The 26,847-nt window shown below is 32.6% G+C and overlaps 1 protein-coding gene across 4 annotated transcripts; it reads right to left on the minus strand.

The window, feature by feature from the left end:
* Positions 1–142: 142 nt before the first annotated feature.
* On the minus strand, positions 143–25,156 carry LOC113870844 (polycomb group protein EMBRYONIC FLOWER 2). Of its 4 annotated transcripts, none has more exons than XM_027507349.1 (23): positions 25,029–25,156; positions 24,077–24,201; positions 23,875–23,998; positions 23,603–23,658; positions 22,790–22,895; positions 22,487–22,652; positions 22,330–22,407; positions 15,813–15,946; positions 15,571–15,633; positions 15,313–15,437; positions 13,344–13,376; positions 13,068–13,099; positions 12,124–12,176; positions 11,982–12,035; positions 11,847–11,906; positions 11,170–11,216; positions 10,946–11,070; positions 8,491–8,629; positions 5,681–5,729; positions 2,375–2,458; positions 1,400–1,479; positions 1,113–1,202; positions 143–513 (listed from the first exon to the last, which is right to left on the minus strand). In XM_027507349.1, the coding sequence occupies exons 2-23, from the start codon at positions 24,109–24,111 to the stop codon at positions 393–395; spliced, it is 1,854 nt and encodes a 617-aa protein (XP_027363150.1). In that variant the 5' UTR covers positions 24,112–24,201; positions 25,029–25,156; the 3' UTR covers positions 143–392. The 4 variants fall into 4 exon arrangements, 3 of the variants coding, with proteins under 3 accessions (XP_027363150.1, XP_027363152.1, XP_027363151.1); XM_027507351.1 differs by having other exon boundaries at positions 145–513; positions 5,681–5,726; positions 24,967–25,133; XM_027507350.1 differs by lacking the exon at positions 25,029–25,156 and adding an exon at positions 24,880–24,929 and having other exon boundaries at positions 152–513.
* Positions 25,157–26,847: the final 1,691 nt, after the last annotated feature.

Below are 26,847 nucleotides of genomic sequence, written 5' to 3' on the forward strand. Positions count from 1 at the left end.
AATTCTTGCAAGCATGAAACGATTTTGTTACTTGAGACACGGATCATAATTAAAATAAAATGAAAGAATAAAGTGAAACCCCGTTATAAACTTAATTTTGGCGTAAAAAATGAAATAGGGAAAGCAGAAGGCATGAAAAATCATGTAAATGCAATTCAATATAAAATTACTTAAAATTTTCCCCAGTTCTATGTCCGAGGGATGAAATTTTATCCCTTGACAAGTTTATGGTAACGAGCATCACAGTACCTCTGAGTAGAAGAACTCAATATTGAAACCCCAGAAGACATTGACTACAATTCGTACCTCTTAATGGGTAGAAAAAAGACCAAAAAAAGGCCCTTACTATTTGCCATCATTTTCTTCAATTTAGAGCCAAAAATGAGTTTCCTTTAGGTTTTGGGATCTGAATTCTGCCTATGGTATTTTTCAAGAATAATATTACATTCATTCATGGTCCGAGCATCTAGAAGACCATGATTGAATAATTTGAGCATAAATATTCTCCAACACCTGCCAAAATAATAAATGAATAATTATTCTCTTAGATCTATATACATAAATAATAAAATCTTAGTATCTTACTATTAACACAAAAGAAGCTCGGTATTCCTTTACAATGAACTTTAGATACAATACTATATTAACATTAAAGGTAAACTAATTTTACAGAAAATAATAAATGTTCTCCTTCACTGCAACAATCTTGAATTGCTGGTGATATACGCCAAAACAAACTTTAATAATTTAAGCATTAACCACCATAATGAGTAAAAATTTACAAAGAGAACAACAAAGACACTCCTTTTTTCACCAAGTCCATGAAAAACTTGTAGACTAGGATGGGAAATTTCAAACATCATTATAATTATCAAAAACTAGCCTTTCCTCCAGATAGTCCAGAATTTTGAACATTTCCACTACTATGTATTGTCGGTATATGTGGTTCATCATGGCAACATATTGTCGTGTTTTGTTTGCTATAGAAGACTGATGAATATCAGGTAAATTAAAAACTTATATTGATTAATTAGAAAACATCAACACAAGATGAGGGAAAAAACAAGCTGTAAACTTCAAACGTGAATTGAAACACGAGAGATGCTAGTTACCCAGCCAGTGAGCAGGATTGAACAAACTCAGCAGCATGCAATTTGGAGAAAGCCTCACATGCCCAAGGAATGTGACCATCTGCAATTACACTGCCACAAGCAGAAAAAAAATTGAAAAAGTAGAAATACGTCTGTCAGCACATCACATTAAGCTCAACTGAAAATATGTGACCATCTGTCAGCACATCGCCTTAAGCTCAAAGGTAAATTCAGCATAAAATATAAAATTTATTAGAAATCAACAAAGATACAACAAATAGAGTGACAAGCAGAAACAAAGAGCTTACCGATGCTTCCGAACAAATGAATTCCACATATGCATGAATTTCTTCTCTCTTTTGCTCACGTCAACAAAATTCTCTAGCATCTGCAATGTATCAGCGTCAATGAATGATTGCTCACAACATAATAAAAATTGCAACAGAAATTTCATAATCTGACATCATGCCTCAACCTAAACCTATGCAGAAAATTGAAATCCAATGCAAATGAATCAAGGTTACTTTTCAGGTTAGAAAAATGTAAAAACTTGGTTGAAACATCCACATGTCCAATTAAACTGCACTTGAAGTAAATGATTCCATATGGCAACTTTTATTAAGTGTGGTGCAATGTAATTAGGATACTCTTATGGACTAGTATTGTTGAATTACAATGCATCCAAAGTAAGGGTATTTGTGTCTATGTAAACTTTGTATTACATACAAACACAACAAGGTTTATTATTATCCCTTTACCTCTTTTCAAAACTATATTGTATTAAATGGTATCAAAGCAGTGTCATCCACCACCTTGAACCGTAACTTTAGAACAAATTCAAAAGTTAAGTAAAATAACAACCGAGTGACCTCCGAGGAAGTCAATCACCTTATTGCCCTTTAATTTCCATATAAGATTTAATCATTTTAACAAGTGAGTTTCAGAAAAGTCCAGGTTTTAAATTGTCATCTGGTTTTTGGCTCAACTCAAGTGCTCATTGTATGCATGCAGTGATGCTCATTATTTGATTGTGTACACTATGTATTGTTTAATTTTCTGCTTAAAAGTAAAAATCAAGTATTTCAATAATTTGGAATTACAATCTAAAACCCCAAATTGACTCCAATTATTAATCCATGCAGATAAGCTATTGAAAATTAATCCTAGAAATCACTCTTAAGCTCCTTGCCAGATAATAATCCATAGCTGTACCAGCAACAGTTACAGTAAGGATTCTGAAATTTTAGAATATGAAAACAAAAATCCAATATAGCTAAATGTACCCTTCGATCTTCAAAATCAGCAACATCATCATCAACTTCATCCTCGCTATCTTTGTCTGATAGAACATGTTCAATTGACATTGGCTTTAAGAAAAAGGAAAAGAAAAATGAATAACAAATATATTGGCCATATAATGGCAATAAAAACAAAAAATATTAATTATAATGAATTGAATAATGCTGGAAACGAAACTATGTTAAGAAACATGACAATCTTCAATAGCAGAAAATGTTGTTCAGTCTTCCAGAACTAATTAGTAATTACAACCAAACATAAAATAAAATAACAATCTAACAATAGTTATTTAATACTCAAAGCAAATAACTTCACAAACAGAATAGAGTTCACAATTTCACACTAATATGCCCCACTGTTATGTTGTAATAATATCAGAACAATGATCACTTTCATCAAACCAAAAACTAGCACGCAATTTGTGGTAGCTTTCTACATTTCACAAATTCAACTGCTACTGAAATTTAAGCTGCTCCATTCACCAAAAATAACAACCCTCAGTTTATAATTTAATAGATAATATCAAGTTGTGCTTTAGAAAATTAAACCAAGCTAACTGACTGTTAAGAAATTCAAATCTGACATCACATCTACTGCCAAGCTAATGTTAACTGTAAAAATTAACAAACACAATATGGGATAAGATTTTCTTTATGGCCTCTCCTTGTTTCCCTGCTCATGGTTGTTTCATGAGAACTTATTTCACTTTTATTCAAAAAAATTTGAAAGCTTCACTACATATTTAAGCCAACTTGATTATGATAAGCAGTCTTCTATTTTATTACGATCTGACAGAGGTGTAAAATGGGTAGTTGGGATGAATTTTGATTTGAATTATAATGGATGTGTTAAAAATATGTAATTATAATAATACTGTAAATAAGGAACGTTATATCTTTGAAATTGTGGTAATTAGATAACTGTACATTCTTATATTTAATCTGTGTATTAATGATTCATATTATAAATATATGCTCTATTGTGTAATTTAAACACATGGATTCATCTTCGTCTCTTGTTCCTCTTCCTTTTCAAAATGGCATCTAGAGCTTAGTGAGAGGCAACCCTAATCCATGATCACCCTGTGAGCCCACTGCTTGCTGGAGCTGCCCCGTATTAGTTATATAAGTGACATGCTTGGTGCCTATAATTTATATGCTCCAATTTGAGAGAGTATTAAACATATGTATTTATATCAACAGATTGAACTTACATATGGATGGATTGGTTGGATTATGGACACATGGATTATTTTGCCACTCGTACCATCTGATCTTGAAAGTAATAAATGTAAATTCCCCAACAAAAGTGAGCCCATGGAGAGTAGGGACAGCAATTGGACTTGGGACTCAATGGGTACCCATAAAATGATCCATGATGGGAAGAGGAGTTGCCCTCTAGGTCTAAGTATAGATATTTACCCACAAAAAAATACAAGAATGGTTGCGGGAGCAGGTATGGGTGCTTTAGTACCCATCCCACCCCTTGCCCACAAATTATTAAAAATATTAAATTTAAAATAGAAAACTCTAACAACACTTATCATTTTCATAATGTACACACACAACTCACGAATTGAATCTTTATGGTTAATTCTCTCATCTCAAAATTGAAAATCCTAAATGGGCCATGTTGTTGTGCAAGTAATGGGACTGTGTCCGAGTTCCTAGGTACTCTCCTAGGATACATGGATGGAACTAAAGTTGCTACTTGAACAAGTACAAGTCCTAGGATAGATATTTTTTATAACTCAAGTTTAGGTAGAGTAATAAAAACTAAAATTTCATAATATAAGAGTAAACTCTTTTCATCCTCTAAAGGTACAATCATCTATTGAATTTAGAGGGGGAGATTTACAATGGATTCTGAATGGAATAGATTATTATGCAGTATACGATAGATATAAGCAGGACCTATTTCCTAGGCTAAGGAGTGAATGCACTTTTACCATGTGATACATGATCCGCACCATATTCTAACTGAGTCATCACTTTAGTCCTTGAAAAAATTGTCATTATATTGTCTTTCAATTATACAAAAATGTCATCAAATTTGGGACCAATTTGATGATATCTTCATGGTTAAGGATCTAGGTGAGGATGCTTGTATCTTTGGAGAACGAAAATAGGGATTTAATATGAATGTAATGAAATCATACAATGTGGCAAATCTAATCACCAGAGAAACAAGTATTAATTAGAGATTAGTCACACTCCAACAAACAGATTAGGATCATGATTGAAAGAACTGATTGGATAGAACAATTAAACTGTAAACCAGACCACTGGATGGTCTACTCAACCTTTTAAACATGTAAACAGAATCAGTCATGGAACCACTAAACCAATTAAAAACTATCCAAGCCACCAAGAAGACAAACAGTTCAATGGTGACCCCAATGCTTTTTTATACGAAAAGAAAAATAAAATCAAAGGTACTTTTGCAGTTTCTGCTGGACAAGAGTTCTCCATCATTGATCCATTAGTCATGTTTCCATATACCATCTTATCATAACTATATTTAATACTCCCTATGGTCCTTTTTATAAAAATCAAATAACTAATTCCTCACAACCAAAGTAGTTCCATGTTATAAATTTATACTGTATTCCAGAAATGCTCATAGTATTAAATGGTTAAATGGGTACCTTATATATTAAACGAATGAATATAACCACTTATGTGTAATGGATGAGTGTCTCATTAATACAAATCTCACAATAAATAAGGATATAAAAATAATTTATCAATTAATTCATTTAAAAATGGATCTTTGTTTCTTATTAGAGCCACAAAAAAACCGGTAGTCATTTCTTATAAAAGAACCAGAGGAAATATTTATACTAAATATATTTAATACTTATAAAAAAGTATAAAATATGTCAAATTTAACTATAAAAGGTATTTCAAAACTATAATTGATAATTTTGTTTAACTTGATATAATCATCTAAACATTTAATTTTTTATTAATAAATTTATGAAGAGTTGAGGTAATATTTTACTATTTTTTATTTAAATATAAAATAATGATCATGATATAATAAATAACATGACATGCACAAATATTGATGTGAATCCTATAGGTATGAGCTGCCTGCACTTGAACAAATTCATTAAAAGAGACAACCAATTTCAAAACATTGAGGCACCGAACTGAAGAGAAGAGTAAGATTGTAAACTCCATCTTCTAAACGAAATCCAATGTTTTGCAGCAATTAACAGCAAAAGAAATTATCAAAGAAAAATAAAAATACAAAAACAAAATATAAAAATGGTGGCTATGCATTACCTGGGCTTTGTGAGAATGAAAAAATTGTCGCTTCCTCAAGAGAGCACTGCTGAAAGGTTTTAAAAATAACTTTGTCAGAGCAGAATCCATTAAGATTATATATAGAAAGAATGATAATCACAACTAGGAAAAGTTATTTGATAATTTACTTCATCACTACTCATGCAAGGAAAGTCTATAAACTCCAATCACACTCACCACTAAACCAGTAAGGGAATCAAATGTGAAGAACAATTTGACACAACACTAACATGATGACTTAATAGACCTTGCTAATTAACAAAAATACATAACAAGTATATCTAAATAAACAAATCAATAGCCAAATATAATAAGAATCCCAAATTTAACATTATTAGAGATAGCTTAACATAGTAGCTGTTGAGGCTGTTAGTTGATAATTGTTTAAGTTCTGTTGATAGCTGTACCAACAGCCAACCATGCACAGAAAGCTTTTCCTCTTATAAATACTGATCATCATTGTAAAGTCATCAAGAAATTCATTTTTAATAGGAAATCCAGTCTCAAATCTGATCATGTTGAAGCGATCCTTGGAGGACTTCCAAATGAATATAATGCTTTCATTACTATTCTTACTAGCTGCTTGGAGCCTCTTGCAGAGACTAAAATTGAGTCTCTTCTAGCACAAGAGGCAGGCACACATTGAAAAGTAAGCAAAATACTCTTCAAGAACAACATAGCTTTACACAATCACAATAGTACTCATCTCCAACTGATTCCTCTGGTCCTAATCAGTCAACAACAAATGCTAATGGTTTTCCCGTGGTTGATTCCAACATAGCACCTGAATTCCAATCATAGTGGTGGCAGCTTTGGTTCCAAAAGCTGAATACAGTGTCAAATTTGTCACCAAATCTGACCATGATGTGACTGTGTTTTCACTGAACCAGATGTTCAAACTGAGCCGACATTAAGTAGCATCCGTTTCCACATTCAATGCTTTATACTCGCTAATGAAAATAAATCATATTTTATAACCATTTAAAGAAAAAATGATTTTTAATAAAATGTTTTATGCTAATCATACAAAAATAAAAATAGAAGACTTTAAAAAAATTGTTATATTAAAAACTATAAAGAAGGTTAGCCAAAAAAAAAAAAAAACCTTAAAAGAGAACAATTTATATCCTTGACTTAACTACACAAGCTATATGAAAATATTTAGAAAACCCATAATAGTCAATAGCAGTTATAGAGCCCACTATCACAGAGGAGCAAAGTGGAGCGGATCCCTGTCATGATTCCAGGCTCATTGCATCGCAGTTTCATGTAACAGCTGTAGCGTCACAAATAGCAGCTGCTATATCACATAGCAAAAAGTCAATTTTGCCCCCCCTTTTGACCATTGGAATGCTTTCAAGGGGCACAATCTTGGGATTCCCTCCCTCCCTCCCCCCCCCCCCCAATTTATATTGCTGTTTTATGTGTTTCTCCTCCGCCTTTGACAAATCAAAATCAATCCTGTGTATTAACTCACTTTGTCCTCCATCTCTAACATCGGTTTTTGGTGCAAGTCATTCTAGCCAAGTTCCAATCTTCTTCATCTTCGGCGAAACCCTAGCTATTTCCAACGTGACAGAAACATTTTTTGGTCATCTTCATTCCGGTGAAACCCAAGCTATTTCTGACATGACCCAGATGTTTTCTAGCAAAACCATCGGCATTAGAGCTTTCTCCGGTGACTGACCACTCTATTTTCTATTTTCCTTCTTGGTTGTGATTTTCTTCTTTCTTCTATTCTATTTTTCTTCTCTGAACCCCTCTCTGTCTTTAATTTGGGTATTAATTTTGTATTTTCCAGCATATATATATATATAACATAATTTATATTAGGTGTATTTCAAAATTCAGAAAAGTAGTCATCCCACTATCCGCTATCTTGCTATAGCATTTTTGGAGTAAGATGCTCTGCCCCGCTATCCAGGATTGAGTACTATGAGAAAACCATTATCATGATAAAAGAATTGTCATTTAAAGGAGACTTTGATGATTAGAATCACACAACCAACTAGATTTTGTACTCGCACAATAGAATTTGTTAGTTAACTCTCACATAGATGAAAATGTGACTCATTAAATGCAATGTGACATGCTAATGAAGTGTTCTTTTAGTCACATTGTGTACTTAATGTGTCATGTTTCCATCCTTGGGAGAGTTTACTAATAAACTCTAGATGAGATACTAAAATGAATAATAGACCACACATTCAAGGATTATTTTTAATATTTTCTTCTTTTAGGAACTAAAATGAATGATAGACCACACATTCAAGGACTAATTTTAACATTTTCTTCTTCCAAAGACTACATATCTTTTAAAGACCAAATTGATGTTCTAGTCCTTAAAATACTAATCACCATTGTAAAGTCATCAACAAATTAGTTCTTTTTTCAATAAGCTCTCTCTCTCTCTCTCTCTCTCTCTCTCTCTCTCAAAAGCTTAGTTGTTCTCAGTTTCCCACTCTCCAAACAATATGGCAATTCTTAACAAATATTTGACAAGCTAAAACAACCCATAAATTTGATATATATTCGACCATTGAGGCATCACTGATCTATCAGGTTTACAGCTGTTCATCACACTAATATGTTAGTGAAACATTGCTTTGAAAATATCATTAAAATTTGCAATATTATATATTTTGGTTTGGAAGGCTTGCATTTCTTGAAGATTTTAGCACTCTAGTTATGAGAGATTTCTTCCTTGTAATAATGTATAAAAAAATTCCCTAAAATTTAAAACCTGTTTTTGTTTTCCAAGGATAGAGAAACAAGCCTGTAGGACATACTTTCGTGAGTCAGAACGCTCAATTGACAGCTTTCTTGTCTTTGCAAACTGAAGCATTGTTGAGGTCCCATGATCACAGTCAGATATTGATTGGACAGAGTCAGGGTCAGGGTGTGATCGAATAATTGAGGTAGAAATCCCTGCAATGTCATAGCAGCATGTAACATATTCCTAACACTCTGGCAGCAATAATGCAGCCATTTGAAGCAGGAAGTCCAGCTAAAAACAAATACAAACAATGACACCATGATCGTATATGGAAAAGCAATTAATAACCCTTTTGATGAAAATAGGAAAAACAGAACCTTATTGCAAAAGTTTGAGTCAAGATTAGCTACAGAAGATATTTTAGGCCATGCATTAAACAGTTAATTTTTAATTTAATGTATTCATTAAATTTGGAACTTATTAAATAAATATTTTAAATGAAAAAGTTTGAATTAAATTATTTATGTTTAAAAAAATTATAATGAAAAATATTCTAAAAACAATCTTTTAATAGAAAAGTTATTTAAATACAAAATAAATGAATACAAATATACTTCATTTTATCAAAATTTAAGAATTAAATAAATTATAATATTTTTTTGTATTTTTCATTTAAGTTTATAAACATAATTTAATACTTGCAAGTGAATTGTGTAAATAAAGTAACTAATAATAATAATGTCTTTTAAATTAATTTTAGCATATTGTGACAACACTTTTTATGATACAAAAATTTATATAATTTTTATTCCATGTCCTTTTTATGATTTTATTAATAATTTTAATTAATCTTAGTTATACTTTCATAACTTTTATTAACATTTAATAATATATAATTACAAGAAATTGCATTCATACACTAAATTGAATTATATCTCTTTCCTGTAATCATATTAATTAAGGAAAATTAAATAAAATTATTAATGATAACCAATTGTTTTACTATCAATAATACAAAAGCTAAATATAATCATATTACTTGTGCAATGTACAGATATTTTTAATTAAATAATTTTTAAAATAAAAACTAAATATATATTGCATGATTATTTTAAATTTTAAAAAATTTATAGAATAAATATTTTTATTATTGACATTAAATATTTATTATATAAAATAAAAGTAAATAAAAAATAAAATTTTAAAATTTATAGAAAAATTAAAATTCAAATTAATATTAAATTAAAAAATATATATGCTGAATGCAGAGGATCATACGGCATAATGAGAAAGAGAATAATTTCTAAAAATGTTTTCATTTAAAATAGCACAATTAAACGTTCTTGTTTCATGAGTGTCCACATATTATCAATGCAGATTTAACTAAAATTGTAATATTTAATTCAAATTTAAAATTTATGCTGTACTTTCATAAAAAAAAAATTTCTTAACTTGATTATAATTTTATTATATCTTTAAATATATAAATAAAAATAATTTTCAATTTTGTAATATGGTTAAGTAATTAATTCTAATACTAATATCTAAAAAATTAGAATCAAAATAAAATCATTTTTTATAGATAATTATAGAATGGTTTTTCTTTATAAAAAATCACACAGAATTTAATGTCAATATTATATGTTCATTGTAATTTTCAAAAGTTTATAACATATAATCTATAACATATATATACAGGACTATATTATGAGTTTTTTAGACATTATAAGAATATTATTAAATTAAAATAGTTTTTAAAATAAAAATATAAGAAGCATAGTGCATGACCTTTTGTAATTATATAACTTTATAAAATAGTAATTATTTTATTATTAGTAATAAATATTTTATTATATTAAATGATACTAAATTAAAGAAATAAGATTCATTTTTGAAAATAAACTATATCGATAACAGAACATGAAAGACTAATAAATGTAAATACTCTCACCTTGAAAAGTGAGAAATACTCTTAATGTAAGATATTTCACCCAAAAATAGTAATGTCACATTACGTGAGAGAGAATGAATTCACAAAGATTATATGAATTGAAAATTTTGTAATAATAATTGACACTTTTAAATTTTATCATTATATCTCTAATTATTAGTAATTTAAAATGACTATTTTAATGAACTTTTAGTACTATAGATCTATATAATGATATAAAGGCTTAAATAAGATTTTGGTCCTCCAAAGGTTTCAAATTCTCTCATTTAGTCCCTTAATTTTTTCCAATTCTAGTCTCCTAAAAATTGTGTTTCATTGCCATCTAGTTTCTCTATTAGTCATCTATTAACTTGCTTTCATTATTTGTTTCATTATATCATTGATATCTCAAATGAAATACATACATACATATATACAAAGTTGTGATTTTGGAGGGAAAGCACACTGCAGGTATTGTATACAGACTTAGAGAGAGAGAGAGAGAGAGAGAGAGAGAGATTTTCCCTTTCTACACGTTTTCAAGAGAATTAATGGATCACTGACTTAAATAGCTGATATAGTGGCAAAAGATACGTACCATCATCCTTCTCCAGCATATCAGTGTCTCCTGCAAGAAAGTCAGAGTCTAAGACCATTGGTTGTACATCCTTTGCATTTTTCAAAGATAGGTTCTTTTGTGTTCTACGTCTAAGGGGCTTAGCACTGCATATAGACATGATATGAGTATGACAACTGAACTTCATAAAATGTTAAAAAACTATTTAGAGCCAACAAAATTCAAGGAGAAATACAATAGCTTACCAAAAGAAAAATGTTTGTTCTCTTGGATCCACACCATCTGCAACAATCTGGAAGAAAAACTAAAGTTTATGATTGTAAAGTTCCTCTTAATCTGAAAGAAAAATTGAAGCTTACAGGCATAGCAATAAGACTGGCAATGCACTATGGTAGATGCATCAATGGAAATGCAAGATAAATTCAGCAATAAATGTATCTAGGAGAAAGTTGGTCTAGGCGTCTAGCAAATTCTCAAGGGATGACACAAACTCATCTAAATTGGTTTTGTCATTGAAGGAAAACCAAAAGTAATCCCAGTGCAGAATAATGAATCAAATGGATATAGACCAGTTAAAACAGGTAGAGGAAGACTGAACAAGACTAGCAGAAACCATTTAAAAAGACCTTATTCCAAAAGAATTAATTCTAATTTAGTATTTTTTATTGAGCCCAATGATGCTGTTGATCTAAGTTGCTAAACCCACCTAGTGGGACAAGACTAGGTTGTTATTGTATGAAAAATATGCACATGAATAAACAAAGTGAAGGAGATATAAAGGCCCAAAATCATATCATCTAACGAAGTCCAGGAACCAATTAGAAGCATCAATTTGTAAATAGACAAAGTATGAAAATTAGATATTAATTAAAAATAATAAAATAGATTTACAAAAGAAAAATCTGAGCAAAACTATCCTGACCTCAGATCTCCAGATATCATTTTTCACAGACACATTTACAGCCTGACATTCATCTGATACCTGCAAAATTATTTGTACTTAATTACTGATGGTTCAATACCGCTCAACCAATAGAGAGATTTGAAGGTTACTGACCCAAAATTCAAAGTTGAAGAGATCATGTGACGAGGATAAGTGATATCTTAGACCCTAAGAAAGGTGGTGTCAAAAGCATTAGAAACAGGTTTCAACATCATATTGAAAAACTATAGATTTATAAGGAGGAAGTAGTGTTAACCTTAAAACAAGCACATTTAACCAAACAGAACGGACAGGTGAAATCTTCAGTGACTGCAATCAAAACTTTCTGTTGTTAGATATGTTGCCAGGAAACATTATATTAACAATAAGGAAAGAAAGAGATAACAATATAAGATACAATAATCATAGATATTCAAGACTAGGCATGCATCAATAGGTAGGAACCACAATCAGTTGCATTCCACCAATAGACATAATATGATACAAAACCATAACCTTGAACTGCTATTTAAGATTCACTCAATCTGAAAGTTTGACCACTTTTTGCTACGACTAGAATGCCCATCCCACTTGAAATTAAATCAGGGGGTTTGATCCTCTCAAGCATGAAAACATGGACAAAACGGGTTACCCTACATTAAAAAATGGGGGTTGAAACAAGACAAAAATCTGCATGGGCAAACAGACACTGTACACCTTTTCAAATAACTAGTCAACTTAAAAGCCTATGCATTTAGGTGAGGAAAGCAAGTAATGGCTTTTAATCTTTTGCCTTCAATGGTGAAGCACTTAACTTTCACTCTAAACATACAACAAAAAATTAGTGTCCTAAAATTTTATGAAATTCAACTAGTGTCTCTACCATCTAGAGATACAATCAAAAGCTACTTTAATGAAGTTGAGAGGAGGGGTTGAAAACATGAATATGTATAGTAAACAGAAAATCTACCATCATGTTTTTGTCCAGTCCAATGGTACCAAACAGTATGTTCTTCACATACTTGAAAGTGACCCCTAAATTTTTTACAACAGAACTGTAATATATTTAAAAATTAAAACTCAAAAGAAACACAGACATATCTTTTACAGGATCTAGCCATCATTGTCAAATTTGTTTAAAAAGTACATAAATTACTCCATAAAGAAAAGGAAAGCAATCACATATATAAACAAGAGAGACAGAGAGCAAATTTACATTACCTTCTGTTCTCTGCAACTTATTATTGTAATACCTGTAACAATTTTTATAATACAAAGATTTATTAAGAGAGAAAAAGAATACAATGAAAGGTGCAATTTTCTAACAGCAAAGAAAACATGGGGTGCAGAACAAAAATAGAAATCATCAGAACTAAAGAGCTCTCAAATCCCTCTGCATATCTGACAAAGACAACCCCCTGTGGAAGTCCATGACCATAAACTCATATAAGTCAAAGAAGAGCATGACAAATTATACAAGAAGTTAAAATGTAATACCTGTAATTAAACATGACATTTCCTTCCCTCATCCTGGACCATGCAAGTAGCTTGTAGTTAAAACGTACCCCACAATTTATTTAATAGAAATTAAATAACTGTGCCATTACTTTTATTTTCTTTTCAGTTAAAAAGAATAACAAAAGAGAGATGTTTTGTAAATGACCGTAACATATGCTCCACAGATAACAATAAGGGCGAACAGAGATCAAATAATAATAATAATCTAAAAGAGCCATCCAACTCTCAGCATGTCTACCAATGTATGTGAAATATAATTTTGAAGGTGAAGAACAAAGACAGTCAATTTAAAGGATCTTATCTTAAAGCAAGTCACATATAACACAGAGAATTTCAATTTGATAAAGTCACCAAGGGACAGCAGAATTGATGCACTGCCATAAAGCATTAGCATCCTTACTCCTTCCAAAACTTATAAAACTAATCAAAACAATTGCTCCAAGATTGGGCCTCAGAATGCACACTCAAAATTCACTAAAAACCAAATAGCCTATTTCAAATATGTAGCTTGTTGCTTAAAAAAGCATAAACAAATATGCATCTGTTCCAAATTAGAGGGAAACATCATCAGCAAATTATTTATCATTAATTAGCATTTAACCCTACTTACAGAATGGATTTTTAACAAGGAATTCATTTCTATTCAGAGAATGGATAAGATACTGAGAGAAAAAAAATATCAAATCATAGGCTTTGCAAATATAATTGTTGAAGTCCAACATAAACTACAAATATGGATTTATAAGAACTTATAAAGACTAAAGCAATCCTCACATTACAAGCTAGTTTTTTATAGTTGAGTTAGGCTTCAACCCAAATTTAAGATAATATCGAAACTTCTCGTAAATCCAATATTGGACCACCCTCAATTATAAGAAAAACCTAGCCCCACAGATTTTTCAAGTAAAACTAACCTAGCCATGGTTTTCCAATGCAACCTACCCAATCCTGCATCTTTTCCAATGCTACCTACCTGGCCCCATGACTTTCTCAGTACAATGTTAAAAAAATAAAAAACAATCCTACAATTTCCACACTCCAGATCATAGTAGTCAATAACAGCCATAGAGACCGCTATTGAGGCATAGCCGAGCGGCTCCCTACCACTATTCCAAGTGCATAGCGTCACAGTTTATGGTAGCAGCTAGAGCGGGGGGAATTGCGGAAAATTGTGGCTGTCGCAGCCACTATTTGATGCATGACAGAAATGTCAAATTTACCCTTGTTTTTTTAATATTAGAAGGCTTTTAACGAGGGCAATTTTAGGATTTCGCTTCCCCTTTAGATTGTCAATTTCTACATGTCATTGTATCATTCAAACTCAGTATTCTTGAACCCTAAGTGCTCCCATTCACCATCTTCGGCAACTTCTGCTTCGTCCAACAAGCTTCACAGTAGCCGGTGTCCTTTTCCGGCCAAATTCCAGTTATCTTCTTTATCTCCGGCAAGACCTACTCATTTCTAACGTGACCCATTTGCGGTAAGGGCTACATTCCAATCAAAATATGACTTTGTTCACTGTATCCAGCCAAGTTATAGTCATCTTCATTTTCAACAAGACCCACTCTGTTTTGTTCTATTTTTTTTTTCTCTGTTCTGTTATGACTTCTGAGAACCCCTCCAAACAATTGAAATTTGAAATTTGCAACATATATATGTAGCATAATCTATACTTGGTGTATTTTAAATTTCCAGGATAGCGATCTTGGGGTCGGCTGCTCCGCGCCGCTATCTGAGATTGGCTACTATGCTCTGGATATTCAATCTTAAACATGAAGGGGTGTTGAGATCCCACATTAACTATAGATATGACCTAATAATAAGAGCTTACAAAGGCTAAAGCAATCTTTACCTTACAAGCTAGCTTTTGGAGTTTAGTTAAGCTTAAGTATAAATTTAAGAATATAATTGAATGGCCAATATATGCTCAAGATAAAATAAAATTTACCTAATGATATGAGATAATGATGAGGAAGGTACTTCACTGCGTGCATATGAAAGGTAGGGAAATTTTTCTTTGGCCCCAAACTCTTCTGCAGAAATTGTGATTTGTACTTGCTTTGATGTTGTTTTCTTTGGCCGCAAAAAACAGAAAAGAAACAAGCAGCAGTTAATACAAATCCACCATTCAATATCAATGTCTATTTTGGGGTTTAGGTGCAGGATTTTCTTGCCCAGTGGGAAATGACTTGAAGCCAGAACTAACCACATTATCTAAATTACAGGGAACTTGAATGGAGACTCTTGTATCCTCATTGTGAAAATCGGACTGCAACACAAAGCAAGTTGTGAAGAATAGATAATAGTGTGAAATTGATCCTTCCCCCAAAATTATAGTACCCCCACATAGAATATACTTTAAACAGGACAAAAGGAAGCAGGTAATGACTGTTTTCTACCCCTAAAAAAATAATTGTTGTAATCATTATTCCTATAAAGATATCATACCTTCAGAATACATGGAAGCAAATCCACAGTTGACATAATCTCAGCACGCTGTCCCAAACGAAAATTCGGGAAACAATCCCAAGCCATATAAAGTGATTCTAAAGATACTTTCCCGCAAAGGCAGTATTCTCTAGCTGTCAAGCACAGAATGAAAAAAATTGAAGGAATTGCAACATGCATTAAAAAAATCAAAATACTCAGGAAAAGTGAATACATGACTAGTGAAAATCTTCAAAATATTTCATATATCTTTATTGTGAATTTGAATATTTAAGAATATCTTATATGATTTGTGGAAAATATTATGGAATCTATCAGTTCACTAATTTAGGAAGCAATCCTAGGAGTTATTAATGTATCCTGATTTTTGTTTACTTATTTAGTCAGAGTGTTAATATTATTGTTGCGTTAGTGGGCTTCATCTTGTCATGGCAATACTACCCTAGTACTTGGCCTAATTATTAGTATAAATAAGAACATCAGTTTAGTATTCTGTATCACATTATCAACACACCATATCAATCTAATAATTTATTTTTCAGAGTCTTCCTTATCTCTTTCCCTCCTTCTCAGTTGACCACCTAAATCCAATAATTTCAACAAGATATCAGTGCAGTACCATCTTCCATGACATCATTGAGTTCACTGGAATAAGAAATTTCACTACAACAATGCCTTTATCTCCATAATTCTTGTCAAAATGTTCCATGTTCCACATAGGCTAGGAACAAGGCCAAAATAACCCTTATAAGACTTTGGTAGTCTTTCGCCATCAAGTTAATTTTGAAATTGGGTTAGGTCCACTTCATTTCAAATAGTTCTTTTCTTCCCATTGGTTATGCGCCAAATATAAAGCAATTCAAATTCAGGTTCTTCCTTCATCCTGCTATTGTTTCAATGAATTTCGCTCTAATCTCTCTTCTTCTTTTCTTAGTATGCTCTTGTTAAATCTTCGTGTTTGCTGAATATCTTCCCTTTTATGTTATTATTGTTCTTTTTCCAATGGATGGGGAGCCTTGTTACAATGGTAAGGTTGTTAACTTATGACTTGCAGATAAAGAATTCAAATCCCAGAAGCAGCCTCTCTGCTTGTGCGGCTTGGGGGAGGGGGATAGGTTGCATACACCTACTCTCCTTAGGATCCTGGCACGCTGAATTTCCTTTTTTATTATTCGTTTTCAATGCTGGCATAGCATTAAGAGGGAGAGTGAAAATAATGACCTTTACCCAATTTATGCTTCTTACCCCATAAATGAATCATAGCAATTGTGTTAGATTGAAGTTGCCCGACAGGTATATAAACTGATCTCAAGTAATTGAAACCAGACATGTGGGACTTTCTAACACCCCCTCCACAGATGTGTGCTAGACCAGACAATACACATTGGAAAACATTGAAAACAACAGAGATCTGCTCTACAAGCCACAAAAGCAACAGAAATGAGTATAGGCTCTAATACCATGTTAAATTCCATCTTAAGATCAGTTGGCATTAAGTGAATTTGCCCAACAGGCATAGTAACCAATCTCATATAGCAGCGCATAACTGCCAACACAAAAAATGCTACTGCAGGATAGTACATAGTAGGATAACCGCTAGTGTAGAAATTTTATGTACAAATTAAATAGTTAATACTATATATATAAATGCTAAAAAATAATTTTAAAAAAGTCAAAATTTATGACATGTTCGTAATTAAGATTATAAGGTCAAAGGTCTTAAGCAAAACATACATGTAAATAACGAAAAAACTCAAAAATCCAACAGAACAGTGCCTCTTTAAGTGCAAAACGAGTTTATTCCAATCAAGTTCACTGTCTCTATACGGTCATTGCCAACCTTTTTTCCATCAAGAAACAGGACATGAATACGCAAACTTACTTAGGTAACCTTGACAGCTTGATAGCTGAATTTAATGCTCTTATGCCATTTACTAGTGATGCTGAAAAACATGCCCAACTGCGAAGCGAATTCTTCATGGTGCTTGCTCTTCACGGCCTTCCTCCAGAACTTGACTCTGTTCGCAATCAGGTTCTTTTTAGCCCCACAGTGCTATCATTTGATTCTATCTCTAAGCAGCTACTACACATGTCCACTCCTCAATCATTTGCAGCAACCCCACTTCCCACATCTCCTCTTGATTCCACTGCACTCTTGCTGAACTCCTTTCCTCCTGGCGGTCATGGAAGGGGACGTAGTAACACCTATTCTCGTCCGTGTCCTCGTTGTGCCTACTGCAAACATTTTGGCCATCTTGAGGCTCAGTGTCTCACCAAGGCCAGAGGCCAGAATCCTAGTGTGAATCTTGCTCACATGTCATCTCCAGCCCCTACCATACCCTCTCATATTCCTATGCCTACATTGGAATACCACGACTATCTCTGATACAGAGCTGCCATATAGTCAGATCCACCTACCAATTTCATTCAGGTACCTCATTCCATTTTTGTTTCTTACCCAACCTCTTTACTCTCTTCTTCCTTGGGTTTTTGAGTGTACCTGCTTTGTCCATGACCTTTCTCCAAGACGTGACAAACTCACTGCCAAATCACTAAAATGCCTCTTCCTAAGATACTCTCGTCTTCAGAAAGGTTATAGATGCTATTCTCCCAACTTCCGCCATTACCTAGTCTCTGCCGATGTCAGTTTCTTCGAAAGTTATCCCTTCTTCTCCGCCTCCTCTAACACTACCTCTCACTTAGACATCGTTTCGTTAGGTACTACTTCTTTTCCTCTACCTGTTCCTGCCCCAATACTCTTTCCTCCCCTAATTCTAACCTACCATAGAAGGCCTCACCCGATTCCTGAACAATTGCAATCGAAGCACATTCCTCCTTATTCATCTACTACTTCAACCGCCTCTCCGCCTCTGACTCCTGCACAAGAACTCCCTATTGCTTTGCGCAAAGGTGTTAGGTCATCTCGTAATCCTAATCATATTTATTCTTGTCATTTGAATTATAATCGTATATCTCCTTCCTACTCTGCTTTTGTGTCCTCCTTGGATTCTGTGTCTATCCCACAGACTATAGTTGAGGCATTGTCTAATGCTGGCTGGTGAAATGCAATGAGAGATGAGATAGCTGCCTTACACTCCACTGGCACATGGGACCTTGTTCCTCTCCCTCCAGGCAAGACACCGTTGGCTGTCATTGAATTTATGCTGTTAAGGTTGGCTCTGATGGAACTATTGACCGCTTAAAGGCCAGATTAGTAGCCAAGGGCTACACCCAAATCTTTGGACTCGACTATGGCGATACCTTTTCACCAGTAGCCAAGATTGCCTCTGTCCATCTCTTCCTCGCTCTTGCTGCCATACATCAGTGGCCCCTACATCATCTCGACATCAAAAATGCCTTTCTCCATGGTGAATTACAGGAAGAAGTTTATATGGACTAGCCTCCTGGCTTTAATACCCTTGGTTTGTCGTCTTCAGCGCTCTTTGTAAAGCTTAAAGCAATTCCCGCGTGCTTGGTTCAGCTGCTTTAGTACTGTCTTACAACAGTTTGGCATCACTCGATGTGAGGCTGATCATTCTGTTTTCTTTCTCCACTCTTCCACACATACCTGTATCTATTTGGTGGTATATGTGGATGATATTGTTATCACTGGCATTGATCGCATGGGCATCTAGCGCCTCAAACATCACTTGTTCCTACATTCAGACCAAGGATATCGGTCCTCTCAAATATTTTCTCGGCATTGAAGTTGCCCAATCCAGCCATGGGATTTCTCTCAATCAGCGCAAATACGCCCTTGATATTCTTACTGAAACCGGCATGCTTGACTGTCGTCTAACTGATTCCCCTATGGAGCCCAATATCAAGCTTCTTCTGGGTCAGGGGGAGCCTTTGAAAGACCCATAAAGGTATCAACGCTTGGTTGGTAAACTCAACTATCTCACCATTACTAGACCAGACATTACCTTTGCTGTAAGTGTAGTCAGCCAGTACTTAAACACTCTCTGTACCAGCCATTGGGATGCTGTTGTTTGCATTCTCAGATACATCAAACATGCACCAGGCAAAGGGCTGCTTTATCAGAATAAGAGAAACTCTGCTATTGTTAGCTACTTTGATGCTAATTGGACTGGATCACCATCAGATAGACGGTCTACTTTGGGATACTGTATTTTTATTGGGAGGAACTTAATCTCATGGAAAAGCAAGAAGTAGCACATTTTTGCTAGATCCAGTGCAGAAGCAAAATATCGTGCTATAGTTGTGACCACGTGTGAACTTACCTGGCTAAAACAATTACTCCTACAACTTAAAGTAGGAGAGGTCGATAAGATGAAATTAATTTGTGACAATCAGGTTGCACTACACATAGCATCTAATTCGGTTTTTCATGAACGAATCAAGCACATAGAAATTGATTGCCATTTTATTATAGAAAAGATTCTCGGAGGAGAAATCGAGACAATCTTTGTTGGCTCCAACGATCAGTCGGCAAACTTTTTTACAAAATCCTTAAGAGGGCTTCAAGTGGAATATATTTGTAACAAGCTTGGTGCATATGATTTGTATGCCCCAGCTTGAGGGGAAGTGTTGATATGTAAATATAGTAATTAGCCATGATGTGTAATTATAGTAATTAGGCCAGTAAAATAGCGTAATTACAGTAGGATATCAGGATTACCTTTATTAAGGTAATAATATGTAAGAAATATAGATTCTCTTGTACATGTATAAATTCAGACCCTTGGGTCATATGCAAGAGACAAAAAACACATTCAAGTTTCATACTCTATACTAGTAATTGAGGCATGCAGTGTGGGACTTCCCAACAAATTGTGACTTCTCTTCCCACCAACAATCATTGCAATGGTAACTTATGTTGGCTATGACTCACACCAGCGCAAACTTAAATTCTAAGTTTTTGTGTTTCACTTGTTTCTTTGTGGTTTGAAGCAAGTGGAGTAGTTTTATTTCTTGTTCAATATAATCACTAGGCAAGAAATTTCCAACCAGCTCTTCACAATGATTATCATTTTATCTGTCTTTCTAAGTTATCTTTTCAACAATGCTCATCTCTTCAACATTTCCAGCATCACTAAGCAGTTTTTCCAGGCTGGTTTTATGGAGCCCACTCGATATGCTATTTTCTTTAAGTGTTTGTTTGTAACAATCATAAAGCTTAAGCTTGACGGGGAGTGTAATATCTATAAATCATCTCATAATATTTTTATTGTATGCTTGAATATTTTAGATTTTAGACTACCTTATATGATATTTTCAGTTTAGTTAACCTAAGCTCTTAAAGCTGATTATAAGCATCCAAGAGTAGTAAGTTGTTTTTGGAAAAGAAATCATTTAATACACTTTTGTATCTTCAATGTAATAAATGTTTTCTTTTCCAACAAAATCTTACTATTTTTAATTGCTTAAACATAGTCCGGGCGGAAGTTAACATTTTCCTTTACAATATACTGTGGAATGAATTATCCATCAAATTGAGGAACCAATCCTAGGATCTATTTCATATTCACTGTGTTTCCGAAGATATTTAGACAAGAAATCATTCCATTGGGTCACAAAAAATCAGGCTTGATTCTAATAAATATTGCTGAGAACCATCGCATCCTTGCTTAGGCAGTCTGGTGCAGGTCAGTAATAATTTGTGCCTCTAACAAGCCCATTATATCTTGCGCCAAAATTATAATTTAACTACGAATGAGGTGGCAAGGATCGGACTAGGTAGCTCAAATTGGCTACAATACAATGTGTGCATTTTTTGGAAGTGTACAATACAGAGACACCATAAAAAGGCTGTAGGTTAAAGCACACATTGCCTCCCCAACTTGCATTTACTAAAGGAAGTATCTAATTGTATAGATGTCAATCAATCACCTATAGTCAGTCCTCAATGAATCAAAACAGTCAAGAATTCTTCCATAACATTCTTTCCAAAATAGTTTACTGGTATTTTACATGTTTAGGAAACCATGGACTTACTCTGTTATGATTCACAATTCATGATTCAAAATTAGAATAAACAATCTTGATATGATTCCCAATTTGACAGCTGTGGATTGGGTAGCAGTAGCACTAGATACTAATATTCAAGCAAATTAAAGAGAATTTTGTTTCTCTTTTTTTGTTATGTATGGATAATATATGCCATGAACTCATTATGAGAGGAAGGATAAATATAGAAGAATCAACAATCCAACAACAACATGATGGCCAAGCAAAATTTTTATGTTTAAAAAAAGAGAAAAACATACAAAAAAAAGTAAACTAAGAGTGGCTTGAGAAACCATGAGGAGTGGCTCAGCACACAAAGCTCCACATAAGGACTTTACTAGGTTTGACACCCATTAGAAGTACCTTGTGAACAAAGTCAAGCCACACGCCCTAATGAGGATTATTCCACACCCTTCAGGTATGGAGTCCCCTCATGGTACATTAATTTTTAAAAAAAAATAAAAAAAAAAGTGGCTTAAATAACAAGGTTGTAATGTGGTCATACATGTTTTTTGTCTGACAAATTAGCAATTTAAACACATCTCACATTCAAAAGAAGAAAGATGACTCAGATCTGAAGGCATCGAGTTTGCGTTGACTCCAGATGATAAATTTGAGTTTTCCACTGCAAGCAAATAGTCATAAAATGATAAGAAGGAACTTACTCACAATAGAATCATGTAAGTAGCTAAGTATATGCATACCAGTGGCAGTGCTGACAAACAAGATATCAAGTGAACAAGATCTAGCTTCCTCAGCTAACTTATTGACTTCAGGGAGTGTAAAATTTGCTTGGACTTGAGTATTCAAATCAATTCCAGGGGAATTTCGAAAGATGAAAATCCGACCAATTCGATACACAGCAGAATGCTGTTTTTTAGTAAGTTAAAACAAAAGGTATTGTACAGGTAGGAAAAAAATATTAGATACAGGCTCTTTATACTAAGAAGTAAGGAACTGATTAGTATAAGGAATAACATTTGATTCAGCTTAAGAAGTATTCCTACCTCTGAAGCTCCAACATCAGCAACACGCCTTGCAAGACAGATATACATTGGAAACACATTCTGGCTTTCAGTAATTGTCCTTGTAAGAGAAACTGTCATTTGTATTCTAAATATGCAAATAACAGAAATCATTAGCATATTCAAATCAATATTTATATATACTAAATTATAAAGCAGACGGAACACATAGTCTCATGAAATTGCTAGAAATTTTAATAAATTCAAGCTTATCTGAAAGAATAAACAAACACCACCATATCAATAAAAACAACAAGAAAAGGAATTGCGAGGTTTACATAAAGAAACCTAATTTTCATTTCAAAATTAGAACAAGATTTTTTTTCCTTTTCTTCTTTAAAAAAAACAAAGTAAGAAATTTATCAAGCCAAAGGGAATGAAATTACTAGATACTTTGTTGGGGACCAATTTGATATGTCCACAAGAACTATTATATTTGACAATCCTAATCCTAATTCATTTTAGAACCACAAAAGGAAATACACACATTTAAACTTGTTCATTAAACTAAGTCAACACCTCTTCCTCATATCAAAGACCTAAGTTGCCGCTAATTTTATGACAATAGCAAATACACACATTTATTCTGTTTACCCATATGATATTGAATACATGCATCTATCTGAATCATAAAAAGTTCATTTCAACAGTCAAAGCACAGAGATATGACCAAAAAATTCTTTTTATTTAAACTTAATTTCGCATAATAAACTCATGGAGATATGGCACATAACTGATGTAAATCTGTTAAAGAAATCAATCTGGAGAAGGAAGCCATTATATTGTAACTTTTACCTCTTCTTGTGCTTTGCCTTTATCCTGTAGTGCAAACATCTCTGAAGGAATAATGGCTACATAACAGAGACATATTCAATTAGCAAGAGAACATGTCATAATAGTTTATAGAGGCCCAATATCTTCGATGACCAGAAAATTTATGAGAAAACTATAATGTCACCAAGAATATAGTCAGCCCGATGCCTTACACACAGTCTAAAACAAATGATAAATAATCACATAAAATATTATTTACAAGGCAGATAATTTTAGCAAATCAGATAGAGTACATTTCTTATAGCACGTCGTTGAAGAATGTTGTAGAGCTCTACAGGCTTGCAATAAATTGAAAGACTCTCTTCTGCTGCAAGCTCTTCTTCCGCAGATAAATGTTCGCAAGCATCAGGATGGCTTCTGCAGTGCAAAACAGACATAATCACTGGTTATGTTACAAAATGCTTTTGTCAAAAGCATTTTTATTTCTTAACATACGAGGTTGCACGAGCCGCAACAGGAATGCCTGGCATTCTTATTTCTTGTTACAGAAGTCTCAGCTATATATTATACTTCTGATATTCTGAATCTTTAAGAATGTGACATTTTCTCCAGCAACAAACCTACAATTGAAAATGGTGAAAAAAATCATCAAAACCTGAACGAAACAAATACTAAAGATGTGGTATTCATAAATGGATTGAACATCGATCTCTACATCAAAGCCTAAACATCAACGTGTGACCAACCTAAAACACTCATTTTTTTTCATCATGTTGGAAAACCACTGACCCTAGTTGTAAATGAAAGCATGCTCCAAAATTACAGACACTGCATGTGACATAATATAAAGGAAATAATTATGCAGGGTTCCCTTATGTCCTAATGGATGCTAATGTTTCTAGGCTCATTAAGACTCTGAAAGGTGCCCTTTGTCCTTACGAATGCTAACGAAAAATTTAATAAATTGTTTCACAAGAAGATATCAAAGTTCTCAAATTTTTTGTTCTTGACATATCACAAATGTAGAGAATGCCAATCACAAGCCAAGTCCTGGTTTCCTCCAACCGTAGGAAACAGAAGCTTCACTTGTTTCTCCACCTCATATGTATCTAGGTGCATGGAATAACAAAGTAGTTTTCTAAAATTTAAAAACTAAAAAGCTCAAAACAAATTAAGGGTTCAAAAAACCAAAACGCACAGAAAGAGAGAATACCCGTATATTATTTTCTGTAAAAAGAAAATAATATAGGCAGCGAAAAAGCAAATGAGTAGGAGAAAAAAGGCTAAAAGGTTCTGACTTGGGCATGAACAGAACACAAGTAGAAGGTGTCAAGTATGAAAGAGAGAGAATGAAGAAGTAAGGAAATGGCAGCAATTGAATAAAACTGAGCTTCAATTGAAGAGGGAAGTGTGAATGTGTGATCATTCATTCATGTCGTAATCGTACCTCAAAGAATTGAATCCAATGTAAACGAAGACACGCGAAATTGAAATTTTATTATCCTCCAAATGATTATAAGATGAGTGTTGCTGTTGCTCTCTCTCTCTCTCCCTCTCTAAACTCTTATTAACTATAAAAAAAACGCGCACACTCTTGTGTTGTTCTCAGTTTGGGGAAGTAAAACACACGCAAGAGTAACAAAGAAACACAAACACCCTGACAAACAAGAACAACTGAAAATAAAATATAGTTAATTTATACGGTTTTTTCCCTTATATTTTAACTTACATATATTAAATTTTTTATATTTTTTTATAAATTTGTATAGGTCAATTAAAAATAATATATTTGATTATTTTTCTGGTTATTAAATAAAAATTAGGATGAAAATTTAATTTGAATAATTAAAAAATTAAATATGAATGATTAAAACTAAAAAATAAAAATCTCACATAAATTAAATTTAAATTATTTTAAACAAAAATAATTGTAAATGTTAGTTTCTTTTTCATTTTTAAAATTAATTTACGTTTATAATTATAGTTTAATTTCCTTTATAATTTATCTTTTACATTTAAAAATTTTGTTTCTTTAATTTAATTATACTTAACCTAATAAGATATTAATTATTGATGATAAAAAAAATTATTTTAAATTTATCAATATTTAAATATAATAATAATTAGACCATAAATAAAAATTGTACTATTACTATTATTATTATTATTATTATTATTATTATTATTAAAATGATTTCTAATGTCAATAGCAAGGAAATATCAACCTAAACATTAACATATTAAGGGACAATATGCTTCAATTTTCATTTAAATCTAAACATAAAAATAGTCTATTTGTTGTTACGATATCTTGACAATTAAATATTATGTATAATTATTATGTATTTTAATTATATATAAAACTTCTCTATCAATTTTATATTCTCTTCAATTGTTATTTTTATAAATATAAATATTAGATATGGATAAATTTTGGATTGGTATATTACATAACACGCTACAGTGTGTTAATGAGGTGAATCAATTCATTTATTTTGTACAAATGCAGAAGTCTATTGAAGGAAGAATTATTTGTCCTTTTATTACTCGTAAGTTTAAATATTTCTTGTTTAGGGACTAAGTGTATAAACATTTACTTTAGAATGGATTTCCGTTTGGGTATGTTCATTGGGTGAAGTACGGAGAGAGTTATACATGGGACTTCCTTAAATCCAATTTTATAAGATACTTCACATGATCATCATTTGTAATGTCTTTGGGTTCAATAAATATTGTGGAAACTAACAAAGATGACTTTATAAGGCATCTTAAAGATGTAGAAGCATGAAAACAATTTGATTCAATGTACTCTAGTTTTGCTCGTAATCATGAAAACAATTTGATTCAATGTACTCTAGTTTTGCTCGTAATCAAGAAATGTTCGACTTGGTAAGCTACCAATGGGTTTAACCCTTTTAGATCTCTTAATACTAAGTAAAGTATTTGGCTAGTTGTTTTAACCCCATAAAACAAGTCTCCTTGGTAATGTACAAATATCATTTATTTTTACTATGATCATTCTAGGCAAGTGAATGTCATGCAATAACATAGGCACTTATTTGCAACCTCTAATAAAAGAATTGAGAGAATTATAGAATGAAGGTGTTGACACTTTGATGTCTCAAAGAAATGTTTTGTAATGTCCTGAATTTTGGTAATATTTAATTGTTGTTATTTATATAAATTTAAATGCATATATATATATATATATATATATACACACATATACGTGTGCTGATTTGCTTGATAATAATGTTTATGTGTAT

Source organism: Abrus precatorius, unplaced genomic scaffold (genome assembly GCF_003935025.1).
Source record: "Abrus precatorius isolate BTA unplaced genomic scaffold, Abrus_2018 Scaffold7, whole genome shotgun sequence".
Lineage (NCBI taxonomy): Eukaryota > Viridiplantae > Streptophyta > Magnoliopsida > Fabales > Fabaceae > Abrus > Abrus precatorius.